This window comes from Staurois parvus, unplaced genomic scaffold (genome assembly GCF_062004578.1).
Source record: "Staurois parvus isolate SC_StPar_1 unplaced genomic scaffold, SC_StPar_1.0 ptg000549l, whole genome shotgun sequence".
Lineage (NCBI taxonomy): Eukaryota > Metazoa > Chordata > Amphibia > Anura > Ranidae > Staurois > Staurois parvus.
In genome coordinates this window covers 9,039,371-9,060,862 of record NW_028318345.1, presented here as the reverse complement: position 1 = coordinate 9,060,862, position 21,492 = coordinate 9,039,371, and the positions used below count along the sequence as shown (strand labels likewise).

Sequence of the window (21,492 nt, the reverse complement as noted above, 5' to 3'; positions counted from 1 at the left end):
CGTGTGAAATCTGTGAATGACCACACAGGTCACATGGTACAGGGCTATTCACAACAGCCTTGTACCATGTGACAAGCTGTGACCAATCACAGCTCACACAGTATTTCTCAATGGCTGCAAGAATGCAACCAGAGAGAAGGAGACATTATTGCTTTTACAGCCTTTATGGGTGTAAAAGCAATCAGTGATAAAAAAAAAAAAAAATCTTCATCACTCTTCACAAGTAGTGCTAGGGTAACAGTATGTTAAAAAAAACATAAATAAAAATATAAAAAAAACACCACTGTAAAAAAAAATAATTTTTGGTTGTAAACCAATTTGGGTTTTTTTTTACTAAAAAGATAATTGAATACATTTTTGCCAAAATTTATGAAGAAAGATTATTTATTTGCAAAATGTTATAAGAAGAACACCTTTTAAAAACATTTTTGGACTTTTTCATTTATATAGCAAAAAAAATAAAAATCCCAGTGGTGAATAAATACCACTAAAATAAAGTTTTATCTTTCTAAAAAAAAAATCATATGGGTACAGTGTTGCATGACTGTGCAATTATCATTCAAAGTGTGATAGCGCTGAAAGCTGAAAATTGGCCTGGAGAGGAAGGGGGTAAAAGTGTCCGGACTTGAAGTGGTTAATGGGGGTGCAGATAGCAATAAAAACTGGCAGGGGTTCTAATCCAACTCCAAATTTGCATCTGAGCTATTGAGTTCTGTAACCAGCATGCCTGAAGTCCCTGAAAAAAAAATGTAAATGTAGAGTTTTAATTAGCCCAAATTGACTTCAAGAATTTCATGTGAACACACTAAAAACAAATATAACAGCTGTGCATACAATTATATAACTTTGTTAGTATAGACTTCTATTCAGAAAACTACTAGAACTGTGAAACCATATTAGTTTTTCTTTTTTGTATGATGAACACAAGCTGCATTCAAATGTCCAAAATGTTGATTTAAAAATATATATATATTTGCATAACCCTTTGTTATTGTATAAGTCAACGAGACTGTGATATTCTAATGCTCTTCTTGAAGTTATTGGTAACAGGATTTCATTTGATCTTTTACTGTGGATGGTGTGTAGATCTTTTCCTTCATCACACAATGTACTGAAGGCATAAACCTGTTCATTTACTAAGATCAAGGTGATAGTAAATAGGGTAAAAGAGCTCATCTACATGTTAACAATGCAGTTCATCTTGCCAAACTCTAAAGAACAATCAATGAATTATTTGTTATGGATTTTCGTGGCTTTGATGCATAGTATAATTGCCTTTTGTTTGTTGTTACCTATTTATATTTTAATTTGTGAAATGATCCTGTTGAAAGAAGAAAGTGCTTTAATGATTCTATTTTGTATAGCTTTAAAAAGATTTGAAATTTAAATACAAGTAAAAATAAATCTGAATTAAAAGATAAGGCCATTCTAGACAAAATCTGGACACAAATCAACAGTGGGATGACCAAAATTGAGAACTATCATTTCCCCAAAATTTCAGTGAATGTGCTTTTGTAAGTTTTTTTTGCATGTCGTGTTTCTTTGGCCTGGGACTAATGTCGGTAAAGTTACAAAGAGTGATTGTCTCAATTCTACCAGTGAGCAGCCTCAAGCATTTTTTTTACTGGCATAATATGAGCCCCACAACATTTTAACTTAGGTCCCCAAGGGTTCCTGTTCTCTTTCTCATTCTACTGTCACAATTAATCATTCACAGTAGACAAAATAGCACGTGTGCAAAGTGGTTGACAGGTATGGAGAAAGCCATGAAAAATTATGTCTGGACTAGCAAAGTTTTTCATTGGCTGTGCTTTTCTTAGATTGACTACTACATACTGAAAGTCAAACCCTTTATATTTAAAAAGCTACAGCACCATCCACAATTATTCTGTCTCAGCCTGCTCTCAGGCTGTTCTGATGTGTCAAAGCTTTCCCTCCCCTTCTTACATTCTGCACATAGCTGTTGGTAAGTTAGGCTGCCTATTATATTGATGGGCCAATGGGAAAGCATATGAGCTGGGCTCCTTTTGTGTATGCCAGAAAAGCCCAGTATTTACCCCTGACAGGCAGGTTTTGGTAGGGTGTTGTTGGAATGAATCGTTATGTGCCTGCACTTCATACCTGCAGCAATTTTCCACATGACAGAGTCTCTTTAAATAGCTTTATTATGTTTTAATTAACCTTCAAAAATTTCACAATACACAAAAATTTGATTCCGTTATCCAAATAAACTAAAAACATGATTCATAAAAACCACACATATATACTCCTCGTACTTGTGTAAATAAATATGAGCATTTTTAAGCTGCCTAATGTTTCTTTTTTTATACATGGCTGAAAGATTACAGAACATATAACAATGTAATGTAATATTCTTTTTCCAGAAGATGTATTACTGTACAGCTATCTTGGAATGTGTATCTGATCACTTTTCAGTTTATTGCTCTTTTTAGTATGACCTGTTAACTTTCCATTTATATTGTGTATGATCAGTAATGCAATTTTATATTCTTTCAGGACCAGAGTAAATACTTGGAGAAAGTTTACATTGCCATTGGAAATAAATGTTGTGATTTGGATTCTATAATTTCCACATTAGCTTATGCATACTACTTAGACAAGGTAAGCACAGTTTTCAATTACAAATATATGCATGCATTTGAAATTTTGCATACTAAAAGAGACCACACTTTGTTTTGCTTTTATGTAAAATTAAATAATTGGGAGGTGAGAATTGCATACTTTGTGATGTGAACCAAATGAAATATGCGATTGGAATTAGATTATAGATTCCTGTATATATACACTTTTAGGGCACATGTACACAGGGCATTTGGAAAACTCTTCTGAACATTGGAAACTGACTGCTGGAAAACGTAGGTTAAAAAACGTCAGTTTAGCCGCGTTTGCATACCGCGTTTATGCGCGTTTGCGTTTAGAAGCGTTTTTAAAAGATAACCTCAGGAGACCTTCCCAAATGCCCAGAATGCACTGAAAAATAGTAAATAATTACCTATTTCATACATTTTGAGAGAAATAGAGAGAGCAGAAGCAGGCAGAGCAGTATGTGTTGAGATTACCTGTCTTTTCTGGTTGTATTCACTATGGATCCCATCATGAGCATAATGCAGCACGTTCTACCATTTGTTCCTTTACGCAAAACCTGGAACTGGCTGCGCTGATGTACTAGGTCCATTTGAATACATGGAAAATGCTTTGCTTGCATTTCTGATGATGAAAAAAAGGCTCTGGACAGCATCTGGACATGGAACAGTTAAAAAACATTTCTAAACGCAAATGTTAACCACGTTTACAAGCAGTTGGCATTTGAAATGCCAGTAAAATCTACTCCTGAATCCAAGTTTGATGAGTTCAAAAAAACAACTGTAAATTCAACTGCCTGTAAACGACGATGTGTACATGGACACATAGGAAAACATTAGGGAGAGTTTAGGGGCTGCTTTTAATAAAAAAGCTGAACAGCTCCTGAACGTCAATTTAGCAGCTGCAGTGTACATGAGCCCTAACAGTACTGAGGTATGACACTAGACCATGACCCACTGATTACCATGCAATGTTGAATGTCACCCTCATTTTGATGCACCAATAATGTGGCCATTTTAATAGTGTGAAGGAGCCCAAGCATGTGCATACAGGTGCATTCAGGAGCAAATGAACTGTCACTGTATACTTGATTTAAAGAGCATGTCATAGCAAAATATATAAAAAAAACATATTTAGTACATTTCTGGAATACATGCATGTTTCCTCATGCTTTATCCATTTAACTACTCCAGTTAACTGTTTGTGTGCCCAGAATATAGTGTGTTTCTACCTTCTTTTGTGGCATGGAAACAGAGGTCTACATTTCTAAACACATAGTATCAGCCCAGCCCATTTCATTTTCTGATGGATTACAAACAACACATGCCTCTTCTAATCCCCCCCGTTCATCTTCATAACCCCATATGTGTGCACAGGAGGTTATCAGTTAATAAGTTAGTTAATAGTTAACGGGTCATTTTCACACTTATCAAAAATATATAATAAGGCATTTTAAATGTTTAGCAGACCAAAGAGGAACAAATGCTTTAAGGGAATGACATTAGTTGGGTTAACATACACTTTAACAACTAGGGATGAGGTTCAAGTCTGGATTCAAGGCCAGTAAATGTGGGATTTTGCCAGACCAAATTTTTTGTAAGCCATAATGCACTGCATGGCATTTGAACGTAGGTCACTTGGGTTAGCCAGTAATCTCTTCAGTACATTTGAGAATGCCAACAGAGACTAAATTGGAAGTAAAGGTTAACTAAAAGTGTTGCTAACAATGTTTCCTTCCCTCTTCTAACCATTATATCACCCACTATCTCCCATTGCCCATCTGTTGTAGGCACTGCCAATGCTCCCCTGCTGCAGCCGCTTGCTGACTGCGGGGAGCTGGAGCTTTTGTATCATGTGACTTCACTGGAGTGGACTAAAAAAACATTTTTTCCACAGACCTCTTTTATAAATGATATGCAGCATAGGTAAAAAGAGGGTGTTGGCAACATTTTTATCAACACTTACTGTATAGTTAGCCTTTACTTCTACTTTAGCAAATGTCATTCAAAAGTATTTAAAAATGTTATTTGCTTTTAATAAATGGAATTTCCGAAATGGAAATCACATCCTGCTCCTTCTTCCATCCTGCACCATCGAAATTTCAAATCTTCGAAAATGGTCATCAATATGACCCCTCTAATGATAGGAAAATTGAATGAATGATCTAAAAATTTAAATTTTTGAACATAATTCTACTAGTGTGTGACCATCTTTAGTCATGACCACACAGTTCTTTACAGTGCTATATCATGCTACAATGTGCTAAATTACAGTGGATTGCAGTATGGTAGGAACATACTCTTGTGTTCACAGTTCATAGATTCAACTGTCATTTCTAGGACTACCTTTTGGTGAGTGTCAGAAACAACTGTATTTGCAGTGAAGCTGCTGGGCCTCACGTTACAGTTATTTATTTTATTTGTTTTATTGGGTTTATTTAATCATTCATGGTTTATTTTTTTGGGGAAACTATTTTATTTTGCCTTTTTTATATTTTGGGGTTCCGAGCATACACCTGTTGCTAATAAAGGGCAAAGCTGTCCTTTTTTTCAGCACATCATCATTTACTTGTGCCATAAAATATTGAGAACCAAATATCACATTTTTATTCCCCAATTACCATACCTGCCATTAAAGTCAAGCAATCCCTTTTAGTAAAAATGTCAGGCAGACCTAACGAGAAAGACAGAGATTCTGCACACAGAGCTGGTAGGGAGGAAGTAGGTTCTGTGGAACAATGTGGTGGTCAGGCCACACCATCTACAGTAGAGACATGCTCCTAAAAATTGATCTTGCTCATGCGCAAGTATTTCTCCTTTCAAGTGTTGGGGGTCTGGAAGATAGCACCAGGACCAGAAAGGGAGGAGCAGCAAGATAGGCAGAAAGCAAAGGAAACAGTGATGTTCCAGAAGCTGAGGCCTACTGCTAAGGGGGGGAGTGGGTAGATGATGAGCGCATCAAGGGGCTTTGTTATAGAGAGGTGATTCTGCCTGTCCCCTGACAGTGTGTACTGGGTCACCTTAATTAAAATGTGCAAGTCTTTGAAGGTGCTAGACTTTCAATTAATCTAGCCCCTCCCCCCAAAAAAACTTATACCACCATTACCAGCTCTTGCCACCTATCCTGATCTATTTCAGTGGTCCAGCACTGTAGAGTTGCCTCACATAATGTTTCCACAGCTGGACCTCAACTGACAAATTTCTGTTGTTTGCTAAAGAGTCTCAACATTTGTGGTTATTCTCAGTCCTCAGGCACTGCAAAGATGTCACAAAATGTTTCCACAGCTGGACCCTAGCTGACAAATTTCGAATGTTTGCTGCTAGGAAAATTCTGCCTTGTGTCTCCAACTTTGCAACCTATTCCTTTGCCCTGACAATGTAAATGTGCCACATAATGTTTCCGGAGCAGGACTTCAGCTGCTATATTTCTAAAGTTTGCTGGAGGAAAATTCCACGTTACACCTCAAGTTTGTGGCCTATAATAAAATGCTCTGTCAATAGAAATTATTTTGGGTATTTTGTCTTAGAAAATACAATCTAATTTTTTCCTTTTAAAGATAAAACTCACCTTGTCTCTTCTTCTAATATTGCGGCCTAACCAAACTGCTTACATACTGTCCAACCACTGTAATATATTTGTGGCTACTATCTCTTAAATATTATACTTTAATATTAATTTCAAGATGAAAACCTGCCTCATCACTCCTTACATTGTGACTTAACCAAACTGCGTACATACTATCCAGCCAGTAAACAATATTTTTGGCTATTGTTTCTCAAATAATATACTCACATTTTTATTGCAAATTAAAACCTGCCTCATCTCTTTCAATTTGCTGCCTATTCAAATGTTGTGTACTGTCATGACACTAGCCAATAACAGCCAAACTCATATCTGAAGTTTTTGTGAATACATGGGGAAACAGTGATGGCAGGGGAGTGAGGTTTTTGATTTACCATTAAACTTTTAAGACAATGCAGTATGATACTGTAAAAAAAGAAGCTCACAAACTATACTATTAGATTGTTGTGCCACTAGTCAGTTTTTACAAAGTTGAGGGCAATTTTTTTTGCAAGTGTAAACTCTACTATAGCTTTTAAATTTGCGGTGTCTGCTACTTCCACCATCAAATTCAGGCCTCTTACCACTGGATAACAAATTAGGTGTTGCAGCCAAAACTATCTTAAAAACCATTTTGTCTGTTGAAATTAATCAGATTGGGATGATTTCTGCTGTATTTAGTCCAAGATAAACTTAAAATTTAAAAATCAATTATACATCCAAAGAATGTGATGCCAGAATACAGTGTCACTGATCTGGTCAAAAATTGAAAAATAGAAAATTGTACTGTTTAAAACATCTCATAAAGCTTTAAGGATTCAACCCCCCCACCCCCACATACACCTTGACTCAAAACCAGAAAAATCCCTCATCCCTACTAACAACCAGTGAAAGGCACAAAAACACCAACTCCCAGCTGTTGTCTTATCAGCAAAAATTATTGTTTTGTAATGAGAAATCTTCCTTCATTCAACAGTGCCAAGGCAATTTGTAGCTGATTAAATAAGAAAGTAATGAAGGAAAATGAGTGAGCTACACGCAGTCATTTGGAAATACAATATGACCTTAATGTTTGTAAGATCCAAGAAAGGCAGTGAGGCAGCTTCCTGTTGTTCGATCTCAGAATTATGTTTTGCTCCAGTGCAATTGGTCCTTAGAAATGGAAATGCTTTATAAGATGTCTCAATCAATGTATCAGTTCAAACAAATATTCATTTAGTTTATGAGATTGTTTCTTGCATTGGAACTCTAACTCTACCTCCCTTCCTGACCAGGCCATTTTTTGCATTATGGCGCTGCGTTACTTTAACTGACAATTGCGCGGTCAAGCAACGTTGCACCTAAATTAAATTTACGTCCTTTTTTTCCCGAGCTTTCTTTTGGTGGTATTTGATTGCCTGTGCGTCTTTTATTTTTTGCACTATAAAAAAATAGACCAACAATTTAGAGAAAAAAACAATATTTTTGACTTTTTGCTATTAAACATGTCCAGTAAAAAAATAAAAAAAATCACATTTTGTCATAAATTTAGGCCAAAATGTATTCTGCTACATGTCTTTGCTAAAACAAAATCCCAATATGTGTAAATTAATTGGTTTACGTGAAAGTTATAGTGTTTACAAATGGTGGTATATATACTGGGATTTTTTTTTATTTTTACAAGCAAGGGTGGTGATCGGTGACTTATAGCAGGACTGCGGCGGGCATTCTGGGGGGAACTGACTTGGTGTCACTGACATCCCCAGTAACACTAATACAGTGATCAGTGCTAATAAAAAGCACTGACACACTGCTGACAGGGAAGAGAACTGTTTTGTGTACAAACAGTTCTCCCCCCCCCCCCCCGTCGGAGATGCTCGGCAATCACCGGGTGCCGGCGAGTAATCACTGGCTGGGACCCTGTGATTGACAGCTGAGGCCGCAAACGGAAATGCAAAATCATGTATATATACGTGATTTTTCACACCTCTGCCACCCTTTAGTAGTATTTCTGCTATAGGGCGGCGGTAAAGCAGTTAAATATCATTGAGAAAATAGAAAATGAGCTGACAAGCAAAGGGATTTATTACATAGTGAGATCATTTTTGCAAGTTTTCTGATATGTCAAGAGAAATCTGAGCTTTATCTTAAAGTAGACCAAAAAATAGGTTTCTGTTTATTGGAGCAGAACAGTGGCTAAGTGGTTAGCACTTTTGCCTAGCAGTTTGAATCTTAACCACGGAACTGCCTACGTGGAGTTTGCATGTTCTCCCTGTGCCTGCGTGAGTTTTCTCTGGGTACTCTAGTGTCCTCTCACACTCCAAAGACATGCTGGTAGGTTAATTGGATCCTGACTAAATTGGCCCTAGTATGTGTATGAATGTGAGTTAGAGACCTTAGATTGTACACCCCTTGAAGGTTAGGGACTGATGTAAAAGTAATATATATGTAAAGTGCTGCGTAAATTGACGGCACTGTACAAGTACCTGTAAAAAATAAATTATGTGTTTTTTTTCTGTTGAAAAAAATGTGTGCATTTGGGGTAAAAGTCATATAAATCTTGGATTTAAACATTGATAAATTGACCCTTTAGATTTGTATTTCACTATGTTTTAAGCAATTACCATGTTATTTTTCTTTTGTACAATGTTCTTAATGTCAGGATCTCCAACATGTTCATTTGTTCTCATAGTAAAGTACTATTCCTCTCTACTACTATATTACATACATTGGCAGAAAAAAACTTGCTAAGTTTTTCATTTTAATATCAAGATTTGTTTTCCTAAATCAAGCAGCAGTTGCAATAGCAATAGAGAGTATGGAAAAAGTTATATCTTAAAGTTCTTCCAAAGCCTCTAATGCAGTGGTTCTTAACCTGGGTTCGATCCAACCCCAGGGGTTCAGTGAGTCAGTCTCGCGGGTTCGGCAGAGGTGAAGACCCACACCCGACTCATATGATTCGTGCAGTAAATATTCATTATTATGTTTTTGTTTTTGTGTGAAAATCATGTTTTAATGGTTTTGTTCTTTGTTCTTAACGGTTTTGTTCATTTTGCGCACCTATGTATAAATATATACCTATGTTTTGAATTTTAAAAATCATATTTTATTTTTCCAATTAAGAAGGGTTCGGTGAATGCGCATATGAAACTGGTGGGGGTCAGTACCTCCAACAAGGTTAAGAACCACTGCTCTAATGTAATCAGGCATTTTCAATGCATGTTGTTAAATATCTTAAAGTGGTTCTAAAGGCTAAAGTGTTTTTTGTTTTTTTTGGAACCTTAATGCGTTCTCTACATTAAGGTGAAAAAACTTTTCAAATGGTGCTCCCTTCTAGCTCTTCCCCCAAATACTTACCTGAGCCTGATTTTGATCTAACGCTGTGCCCGAGAGCAGCAGCTCTCTCCTCTCTCTCTCTCCTCACTGGACATAGATCTAGCATCATTGGCATTATGAGTTGGCGCTTTCAAAAAATTATGATTGTGATTGTGACTAATGCAGGCCATACATGGGTCGAATTCCGAACGATTTTTCGGCTGAAAATTGAATGCGTTGTTCGCTCGGTAATCCAATGGTGCCATCAATGATTTCGAAAATCGTCCGACCAAGTAATAAAGTTCAACCCATATAACAGGTGAATCTTCTGTTCCTTCCAGATCACGGTGCATGCACATATTCGTTTCGGAAAAACGATTGTACGATTTGACCATCATTGAGTCGAAATCGGTCATTTTTCACGATTTTTTCATCATGCCCGATCACCAAAAAGGGGAGGAACCACTAAAATTGGCCAGTGACATTGATCCAATAACAGAGCGGAAATCGGCCGATTATTCATAGGTCCGATTGTCGGATGAAAAAATGGTCGAATTTTGACCCATGTATGACCGGCATAAAGGAGAAGTACAGCCAAAGCTCATTTGGATGTACTTCTCGTGTGGAGCCGTATTCAGCTGACAGCAGGTTAAAGTCCACTGTCGGCTGATGTCATTCCAGGCTGGGGAAAGATCCCCACTTTAAAGTCGGGATCTATCCAGATGTCTGGACCAGCATCTAGCTCAGCCTCTCAGTGTTCAGAGCTTGAGCCAGCCATTTCCACCCCCTCCACAGCCAAGCACTCCTGCTAGTGTTGGGGGGAGCAGAAAAGAAAGCGGTGACTGACAGTCACCAGCTCTCTGCTCACGGATCACTGAGAACTGATGCTGCATCCACCTAGTTAAGTATGATTTCTAAAAAAGAAACAAACCCAAAAACTCTCTAATATGGTGCCAAAACAAATGTGGTGCCATCCATCTGGAAAAAGGTGTACAGAGGCACTGTCAAAGAGAGTACAGTGATCACTGTCAGAGGTAATAGACTACATTTCTGTTCTATACATTCCTTTTCTTCACACACCCTGTCCACAAAAGTTTTTGTCTATATTATTTTTAGTCAAATATATAATGCCTATTTTTATTTGAAAAACTTTTTTTGTATCATATCTTTCATAAAACCCATGTGATTAAAGAGAGCTGTGATCTGAAGTTCATGTTTTGCTGAATGTACTGAAGAACATTCTGAGTATCATTTTATTGCTTTTCAAAATTTGATTTTCTGCCAGATATATATAATGGTAATGACACAGCAAAAATACAATTTTCTCAATCACAGTTTAAACCAAGCTGTTTTTTTTAAACTGTTTTCTTGTTAGAACAACAAAATGGTTCTTATGGTTGTTATGTTAGACAAATGTATTTACTGATTTTTTTTTACAGCTTTTGCCAATTATTATACAAGAGGTATGCTGCGCTTATGCAAATTCACAAGTCATAGTAATCAATGGATTTGTATTTGCCAGGTATTAATGGGGCCTTTGAGTCTTCCTTCCATTTAGTTGATGGAACAAGCTACAGTATTCCAGATCATAATGTTCTCACACTCAGGCATTTTTAGTCTTTGCCAAGGACTACTTTCACTATTAAATCTGCAATGCAAGATATCAAAAATGAAGGAATGTAATGTTGATCCAAGGAAATAAAAATCAAAGGCCAAATTAAGCAGCTGTCTTATTAACATTAAGGGTGGTTAGGCTAACTGGTTGCGCCTAATTTACTAAATTGTTAATAAATATAAAGTTAAGTATAATAAGGAAAACCCGGGTCTTGCTTACATTATTTAAAGTGATTCTAAAGGCTTTTTTTTTTACTTAAAATAATAATGATATTGCATAGCGCAGTCCCTTACCTCCTCTTTGGTGAACCTCCGGCACAGTCTACTACTTGTTTCCACAAGTGCCCCTTCAGCAAGCCGGGGCTCAGCACTGGGACACCAGTGCATGAACTTCCAAGTCGGGCTGTGTACGTCCATAGACACACACAGAGCTGGCAAGGCTCCCTCCTCACAAGACTTTGATTGAAAACAGCAGGCGCCTAAGGCTCCTGCTGCTCTCAGAATGTCCTGTGAGTCTAGGAAGTGAAGAGAGCATTGTTGTTGTCAGATCAGTGCTGGATCAATGAGAGGAGTCAGGTAAGTGTGGGGAAAGACAAAATTCTAATGGATGCAAAAGCCCATTGACACTGACCCTTGTGGAGGAAATATGGGGGGGCAAAATGTCATTTCTTGTTCCCAGAAAACCTAAAACCTACCTGTTTGATTTTACCTTTGAATACTCTGACAAAAAAAACAACATAGAAAATAATGCATTTTATGTTTTAAGTTTTCACCACTAAAAAACTGTAATGCCCTTCAGGTTAGTCAGATAGCAGTTTGTTGTTTTATTTTTCTAGGCAGAAGCTGAGTAGCAGCCTGGGATGAGTCAGCCTGGGAATGTGGCAGGTGTTCACCCCAAAACAGACTAGTGAGGTTCTGAAGGTCAGAGCTTCTGGAGCCCTCCCACCTCTCCAGAAACCTGAGAGCTTCATGGAGGAGGGATGGAGGAAGGGAGGAAGCTCGGATCTGCATATTTGAGAGACCTTGGCAATCCTCTTGCCCGAGGCTGGGCATCACCAAGAAAACCCTTAAGTATCGCAGAGCCTGGGTGATAGAGAGCAGTGTTGAGTGGAAAATGGAGTAAGAGGCTGGATTGTGGAGCCTGGGAGGGGGCCCAGGGAAGGGGCCTACCTATAAGAAGGTGCTGGAAAAGGGGATCTCCACTGTACCACCATCTCCAAGAGAAGGAGCCAGCCCAGCGAAAGACCTGAAGCCAACCACCAACCCATTAAGCTATCAGGAGAGGACAGTGTGAGTACTCTTACACCCCCTGGGCCAGATAACAGAAGAGGGCAGTCAGGTGGAAAACCCAGCTAGCTTCTCATCCTGGACTGCTCTGCTAAATTGGCAGTTTCTGGGTCCCCTTGCCCAGGGAATACTCTCAGTACAGCTGGGTGAAGATAAAGATTCATCTGGGGTCTGAGAAGGTACACCAGAGAGCTAAAATTGTCTTGAAGGAGAGACTGTTTTTGTCTACAATTGTACATAGTTGCTAAGGAGTTTGTCCTTAAGTTTGCAGTTTCCTTGGGCATCACATACACCCCTCATCCAAGTTCTAAACCCCTTAATAAAATCACAAAACCAAGTTCAAGGAGTTTACTGACTCCAGTGTGCAACGTGTGGAATAAAATGTGTGTTGCCCGACTGTGCAGAGCTTTAGGGGGACCCAAAACTCAGCAACTCCTGATGGGGTAGTTCTACATTAGAAAAAGTAAAAATAATAATTTAAAAGCAAAATTACCTGGCTGACTAGTAAATAAAGTGCACAAATTCCATGGAAGTACCTGTTAATGCTACAATATGGGTAGTCACAGGTGTGACCAGCCTGTTGCATTAGGGTGTGCACCCCAAAGCTCAAACACATGCATGTGTGTGTGCGTGTATATGTACACACACACACACACACACACTCTTTATAAATAAATGTAACCAAACATTTTAAAATGTATTATATCTTGGACAGTGTCAGTAGATCACACAGGGGGGCCCAAACAGCAGGCGAAATCTGCACCACAGGGGGTGATTAGGGGTGCCCAGGCACATCCAGCACACCATGTGTGCATGCCTTTGTGGGTAATTTTAGGAATTACATTATTAAATAACCTTTTATTCACATCATCAGTAGTCCCATGTTCACAGTGCAGTCCTCTGTAGTGGAGTCTGTAGCTATTTGTCCATGGCAGCTTTTTCTTTCATACTTTCTTATGGTGTTTAGTGTGTTGTTTGTGTCTGTAGTGTGTATATTTATTGCCCAAAGAGTGGAAGGCAAGTGCAAGGAATTTTAGGACAACTAGAATTTTCAAAATTGCAGTCTAACTTGAAGTGAATCTGTTATACTTTCAATCACTGTGGATTTTCAAAAATAAAAACTATTATAGTATGCTTTTTTATTACAGTTGTTTTATTCTGGTTTTACTAGTGACAGAACCAGAAGAGTAATTGAGTAATTACTAAAATGGTCATTGGAACTGCTTATCAGTCCATTGGGGAAAGGGGAGGTTATATTTAGATCTATGTTTTACTGAGTAAAAGAGACACAAGGTAAGATTTATCCAATGTGACCTAATATTTAGTCAGTGCCTGTATACATCAGTATTAAACCCAGTGTAGAAATTGGCAGTGGCATTTCAATTGGTTAGTGTTAAGTAAGTTTGTGTTTTTTTCCTCTTCAGTTTGCTTTGCTTTTTTTTATTTTGACATTATAAAAACATATTAAAAAAATGTGGATTTTCTTTTTAAATGTTAAATAGAGATTTAAATAGTGGAATGGAATCCATAGAAGATTGAACTTTCTTTCCTAGTGTTCGTTGGAATTCTTCCATAGTAACGAACTGAGGGAGGGTAAAATGGATTTTGCCCATTACTATATATTAAGGGCCAGTTCACACTGCATGCGTTTCAGTTGCTTTTTTTTCCACATCCACATTCATGCTTGCAGTTCCAGTGCGTTCCGGTTGCAGAAAAAAAAGTAGAACATGCTGCTTTTTTGCTGCACAGAACTGTACTGGAATGCATCAAAAACACACTGTAATGCACATGTCCCTATTTAAATTGAAGAAAAAGAGAGGGGGAAAAAAATTAACTGGAATGCACAAAAAACGCACTGGAACGTGCCAAAAACACATAAAAACCCGTCGGAAGGCATCTGGACTGCGTTTCTATAGTGTGAACTGGCCCTTAGTGTTAGCTTAGCTGTTAAATATAAATGCAAATAATAGATGAAAAAAAGGCGCAAACAAGAATTTTATTTAACAAAAATAGCGATTATTTATAATGCACAGTGCAAAGAGATTACATCTGTTTTGAAGCAAGTCTTTGTTATGTCTAATCAGACAACAAAGAAACAGAGTTCATCTCTTTTTTTTTAATTCTTTAACTATTAGGATCACTAAAATATACATCAACATCAGATATTGTTTGTAAACATAGGCCAAAAAGCTGATGTTGTTAGCCACGTACAATGTTATACACATTGAGAAACATCAAATAAATTGTAATTCTTGATGTCAAACGACTGATGGATTCCTTTGTTCCCAAACAGAACATTGACTGGTGTGGTAGTGGGTTCATTTGGTGAAAATTATTTTACTTATAAGAAGTGGGGAGCGATTCTAAGTCTAGGTTCACACCTATGCAGGTAGCATTTGAGGCATTTCTGCATTGCATTTTGTGTTCCGTTTTTGCACTTGTGTTTTTGCCAAGTTTTTGATGCTTTTTTTTTTTTCCATTTTTGTTTCTAGTTGCTAGGCAGATTTTAAACGAAAAATGCATAAAAAGTTCTCAATGAAGTCTATAGAACCAAAAACACAACGTTTTGTATTCACAAAGTCTCTGACCCTTTCCATAAAATACACCGGGTAAAAACGCGGAGATGTAAACCTGTTCCATAGGAAATCATGTTAAATGGACTGTACTGTGTTTCTGCAAAATGCTGCAGAAAACACTTAGGTGTGAACCTAGGGTTAAGGTAAGGAGGAGAGGAAGAAAGAAAAAAACCGTCACCTTATAATAAGGAGGGTAAAGGGGAGGGGGAGAGAACAGTTGGAATGGGTACTTCCCAGGACAGCATAGTTTCCATGAGCTTTCAGCCTTTTATTCCTCTCATGTGTATTTAGAAGAAAGCCGAAATTGCTCACCATAAAACCATCTCTTTGTATGTATTCTCTGCCTTGCATTTAAGGACACCTCCCCCCCCCCAAAAAAAACCATAAGCATAAATCCCCCCTTCTTCCATTACAGATCTTCCCCCTGCTGAAATCCCCCCTCACAGCACAAATCTTTGCCCCCCCCCCCTCAATCGCCTCAGCTCAAATCCTATCACAAATCCTCTTCCCCTCAGATTTCTCCTCTGAGCACATATCCTCTCCCCTCACTCCAAATCCCCCCTCTCAGCACAAATTCCCTCCCCAATCCCCCATCCTAGCACAGATCCCCCCTCGAATTTCCCCTCCTAGCACAAATACCCCCCAACCATCGCTACTAGGACAAATCCCCTTCCCTCTCTACTATATCACCTTTTATAGCAACCCCCCCCTTAAACCCCCCATTCTAGAGCAAATCCTCTTCCCTCTCCCCCTCCCAACACAAACCTCCCCAAATCACCACTCCTAGCACCCCTCCCCCAAATTTCCCCTCCTACAACAATTGTTACCCCCTGTTGCCACCAAAATTCCCCCTCCCAACACAAATCCCCTCACCCCCAATTTCCTCATGGTGCCCCCCACCTCACATGACGCCACAGTGCCCAGAGCAGCAGGCCCTTCTGCTCACCTTGTCCTGGCCCTGTCTATAATAATCACATCAATTAAACCAAAACCTTTAAAGTGCTTGCGTTCATGTCAATCTTCACTATTCTTCTGTTTTTATTAGTTTAATTTAATTTATTTTATCTACCAGGAAGCATATTTGATATCACTTCCATATTGAATTATCAGGTTTATTATTAAATCACGTGCAATGCAATTACAGTATACAGTATGTGAGGTTGTAAATTGAGAAAATGTCACCTATATTGCATGCATTTTATAAGGATATGCTATCCAGCTTGGAAAGAGTGAGTGTTCTTCACTGGAAAAAATAAATTAGAATAGATTTAGAAGAATAGAAGTATTTGATTTTGCAGACAGAATTTCTTAAACAATTTTGGAACTATAATGGATCATACAAGAGGAAGAAAAGTGTTTCCTTAACCACTTGCCCTCCAGAGGATTTACCCCCACCTTCCTGACCAGGTCATTTTTTGTGATAACGGCACTGCATAACTTTAACTTACAATTGCGCGGTCATGCAGCGCTACACCCAGATGAAATTTACGTCCTTTTTTCCCCACAAATAGAGCTTTCTTTTGGTGGTATTTTATCACCTCTGCGTTTTTTTTATATAAACAATATAAAATATACAATTTTGAAAAAAAAAAAAAAATTTTGTCATAAAACATATCCAGTAAAACATTTTTAAAAATCAAATTTTGTCATAAATGTAGGCCAAAATGTACTGCTACATGTCTTTGCGAAAACAAATCCCAATACGTGTAAATTCATTGGTTTATGTGAAAGTTATAGCGTCTACAAATTACGGTATATCTACTGGAATTTAAAAAAACATTTTTTTTACTAGTAATGACGGCGATCAGTGACTTATAGCGGGACTGCGGCGGGCATTCTGGCACTAACTGAAACTGACTAACTGCCACTGACATGCCCAGTGACACTAATACAGTGATCAGTGCTAAAAAAAGCACTGACACTGTACTAATGAAATTGGGAGGGAAGGGGTTAACATCTGGGGCAATCAAAGGGTTAACTGTCTACTGTTTTTCAAACTGTGTGCTGTGTGTGCTTTACTGTGTAAGCATGCTGCTTTGTATTGCTCTGCTATACAGAGCAAAGCAAAGCACCATGCTGGAGCTGACAGGAGAGAGATCTGTATTGCTTACATACGACCTCTCCTCTGTCAGTGTTCTTCGGTGATCGGAGAGTCTTTACCTGGGAACCAGTGATTAACAGCTGTAGCCACCAATTTCCTACCCAGAAATGCAAAATCACAAATATATGTGATTTTGCGTGGCCCTGCCGCCCTGTAGCAGTATTTGTGCTATAGGGTGGTGGGGAAGTGGTCAAAGTAATAGTAAAAGGGTTTGTTTTTTTTTAAGTAACAGACGTGTTATACTTGCCTGCTTTGTGCAATTGTTTTGCACAAAATGGCCCTGACATTCCTTTTCTCGAGTCCCATATTGGTGCTCTGGGCTCCTCCTCTTCTCCGTGTGCCACCATAGGAAGCCACTTCCTATGGTGGCACACATGCAGGCTCTATCTCTAGCCATGCTGTGTGTGTCTATTAACCACCCCCCAACTTCTTCATCACTGTATTTGATTGACAGCAGCAGGAACGAATAACTCCTACTGCTGTCGCTGAGTCCAGTAAGGAGGGAAAAAGAGAGCAGTGCCACTGCTCTTAGGCACACTGTTGGATCGAGATTGAGCTCAGGTAAGTATTTACAAGGAACTGGTAAGAGCTGCACAAAATTGTTTTTCCCTAATGCAGAGAATGCAATAAGGTTAAAAACCTGAAGCCTTTGCAACCAATGTAATAGAAAATATCTAGATCTAGATATGAAGACACAATAGCACAGTTCATCCTACCCATAATTGCCAGTGTAGCAGGCTCCTTGTACAAGAGGATTCAGAAGGAATCACACGTTCAGCAGTCGGTCCTTCCTCTCTCTCTCCTATTTGTAAAACCTGGGCATTCTGCCAAGTTCATGACTCATCCACTACACAGCAAAGAACGCTGGGAGGGGGAGGAAGCAGGAAGTGAAGGGGAGAACAGAGAGACACAAGGCTGGAGAAAAGACAGGGACATGTGGAGCCCGTCCAAGCAGAGGAGGAGGCACTACAACACTCAGCGCGGATAGAGGGACCCTGCTGTGTGTTCAGAGTCTGGTGAGCTGTCCCCCTGGAGAGAGTAAGACACACCATTTACACTTTGCATATAGACTGGGACATCCGCACCCCACTGCTGGGATCTCACCCATCCGGGGCCCTGTGCAAGCCACAGATCTCTCTGCCTGCTTTGCCCCTCACCACCAGTGTAATTGAGACTGTCTGCCCCGGGGACTGACACATACTGGGAGATTGCATCCTGCGACTGCCCCTGGTCTTGGGGTGCTTTGTGTTGCGTTTAGACACTGAGGTTGGACCCTCTCAGCCCAGAAACCTAGTGAAATCGGATGTAACCCACACCAGCTGAAACTCCAAAGAAGCCTTCAGCTGCTATTTACTTCATTGTAAGGACTAAACGTGCACCAACTAGAGCTCCACCGTGGGGGAATCTGGCTTAGTAGCCTTATTAGAGGTACCTCTTTATTGCATTCTGTTCTGACTCTGAGGTGATTTTTGGCTAACTCCTCTCAGAAGCAGAATCATACACCGGTGTGGGTAATACATTTCATTGATAGAGCATAAGTAATTTTATTTGTTTGATATCAGTTGTATTTTGCTTAAAGTGCAACTCTGCCATCCGGAGACTCTTGGCTGTGAAGCCCTCTAGTGGCAGACCAAATTTACTGCATTGCATAAAAGAAGAAAAGTAAGTTTGGAAGTTGAAAGGGGAACCCCACCCCTCTACACTGCATTTCATTCTCCATAAAATTGTTCTTGTTTCATTTAACCCTGTGTCAGCAAATTTATTGGCGGGGTATTTGCTATTCATTACCAGTTGTGCCAGAGGGATTGGGTTTGCTTAGGGTTGGATCTATTGAGCGCAGGACCCATAATATATTCCAGCTTGTCCCAAGGGGCAGTGCTACACCAGAAAAACAGAAAGCCCTATATATTAACTATACTGACTATTCACTTCAATTATGATAAAGCAAATTCCTGTTCACTCTGAAAACGTAGTCATATGCAGATGATTTCCAGGAGACCTGTATTGTCCAAGTATGAAAACTATCAGTAAAATGAATAGTGCACCTTACTACTGCCCATGATTAGTGGCTGGATTCATTGGTCTATATGCACTGTGTTTAGGTTGACACTAGTGACATTATACCGTATTAGGAGTCTACCCTCTTGATTGTAAAGTTGGAACCATTATTTCTAAAACAAAGATGATGTTGATGCTCTTGAACTAGAAATAATTTCTGTGGTTTACAATGTACAGGAGAGTTTCCTGTACTGTCTGCATGGTTAGGGAGGCCTGTTTCAATTTGTTTTCTGCTATATAACTGTATGATCCAGTGTTTGTGCTTTGTCTACAATAAGACACCATAACAAATAGCTAGTGCAGCATGCATCTTCTACACAAATAATGTATGTATCTCAGGTATATGTCTTTATTGCCAAACAAAACAGGTTTAAGAGATTCCCTTTGCTGTCTGGTATAGTTGAGTACTAGAGATTTTGTGTGTTGTTCTTAGTAAATGAACCCTCTCTTTATGCAGCTTCCTTGCAAGTATTGAATTGAGTGGCTGCCATTTTCTTTTTTTATTGTCAGGACCAGGGGCGGACTGACAACTCATGGGGCCCCCGGGCAATAGGGGATCATGGGGCCCCTGTGTCCTTGCCCAAGCTCAAAAAAGCCTATGAAAAAGGTACCAGGGGCATCTCATGGGGCCCCCTACTGACCCCGGGCCCTCGGGCAGTGCCCAAGTTTCCAAATGGTCAGTCCACCCCTGGTCAGGACAGCAGTACATGTTGGTGATTGTACCTCAGACCTGTGCTGTGATGGTAACTGCACTTTGAACTGGTAACTTTCCATTATGGTCCAAGCCACCTGACCTCTATGCCCATTCAAGAAAAGCCATAGAAGGCATTGTGATGAAGCATCATACTTTAGTCCATTCGTTGTATACCTATAAAATGACTAACTTTGAAAAACCTTTATGTTCAGCAATATATTTGTTTTACTTCATCATGTCTCTGTATATGCAGTTTTGAAAATCACCAGAAGGAATTGTTGGGGTTGATTTACTAAAACTGAAGAGTGCAAAATCTGATGCTGCTCTGCAAAGAAACCAATCAGCTTCCAGGTTTTTGTTTTGTCAAAGCTTAATTGGACAAGGTGAAGATAGAAGCTGATTGGCTACCATGCACAGGTGCATCAGATTTTGCACTCTTCAGCTTTAGTAAATCAACCCTAGTATGTCCTAGCAGTCCAGGTTCCATAAGACTGATTGATGTGACAAACTATGTTATGTAGTGACCTGAATTGCAGGATCAGATTACTCATATACACAGTAGGACATTTAATTAGTAGGAAGTGTGACAATCCCTTCCATTCCTACTAGCAGAGATGGTACCTGTCCTGTTTGGTAGTTGAGGCAGTAAACAGCAAAACCATTCCTGGGCTTTGTTATTAGAAGATCCAGCATGCTTTATCATAAGAGGATCATAGGTGTACCTTGTCTTAAATGTTTATTACAAAAACTGATTTATGCCAGAGTTGAGATATGAGATACATTTATAAACACTGGACCAACAAACATTTTGATTCCTGAACACATTTTCGGTGTATCTTAAAGATTTTTGGCTGCTAATCTTGAAAAAAACCTGTAGTTAACTTATCATATACCATTTTACAGAAATCTTCTGTTTTTGCAACTTACAATACTATGCTGCACACATGGATGAAACATACAAAAACATGGAACTGTTGTTGAAGCACTTCCGGAACACCAAGTACAACTGAAATGTTTGTGGAGATCTAACAGTAGTGGCTCCGCTGTTTGGAATGCAGTTTGGATATGCCAAGTACTGTTGTCACAAATAGGATAGCTGTGCAAAAGAGTTGCATTACATTAAAAACTAATGGCCACTCTGACAGAATCTGTCACTAGGACAGAAAACTGTGGCACATGAACCACTTGTTGATTTGACAAATATATTTTTGTCCCTGCTTCACATAAAAAGGAAGGTGAAGGAGAAAGGTTTCCGATATTTGAGATAGATGTTTCCAAGAACAACTGATGCCAAGATTAAGGAACGCTTTTTTGTTGGTCCACAAATCAGGTACATCATCACTGACAAGCGGGTTGAAGATCTGTTAGTGGGGCCAGCTGGAAAACATTCAAAGATGTCATTGAGAATTTGGCAACTATAGAGCACCAATTTACATTTGGTTGGTTGACAAACTTCTTACAGCATGCGAGACAACGAAGTGCAACATGTCACTGAAGATTAATTTTCTGAATTTGCATTTGGATTTCTTTCCTAAAAGTCTAGGTGCAGTCAGTAGCGAACATGGTGTAAGGTTTCGCTAGGGCACTGCCACAATGGAAAAATGGTATCGGCAAGGGCACATGAACCCATTAATGTTGGACACTGCAGTAAGATGCACCAGATACTGATTACAAATGAAAATCAGCAGAAAAACACTGTTAGC

At 39.0% G+C, this 21,492-nt stretch overlaps 1 protein-coding gene across 1 annotated transcript in view; it reads left to right on the top strand.

Moving 5' to 3' along the window:
- The window catches only part of PRUNE2 (prune homolog 2 with BCH domain), a 380,051-nt gene that overhangs the window by 37,612 nt on the left and 320,947 nt on the right, over positions 1–21,492 (top strand). Inside the window, exon 2 of the mRNA XM_089691098.1 lies at positions 2,518–2,622. Coding sequence (XP_089547224.1) covers positions 2,518–2,622 — 105 coding nt within the window. The remainder of the gene's footprint in view (positions 1–2,517; positions 2,623–21,492) is intronic.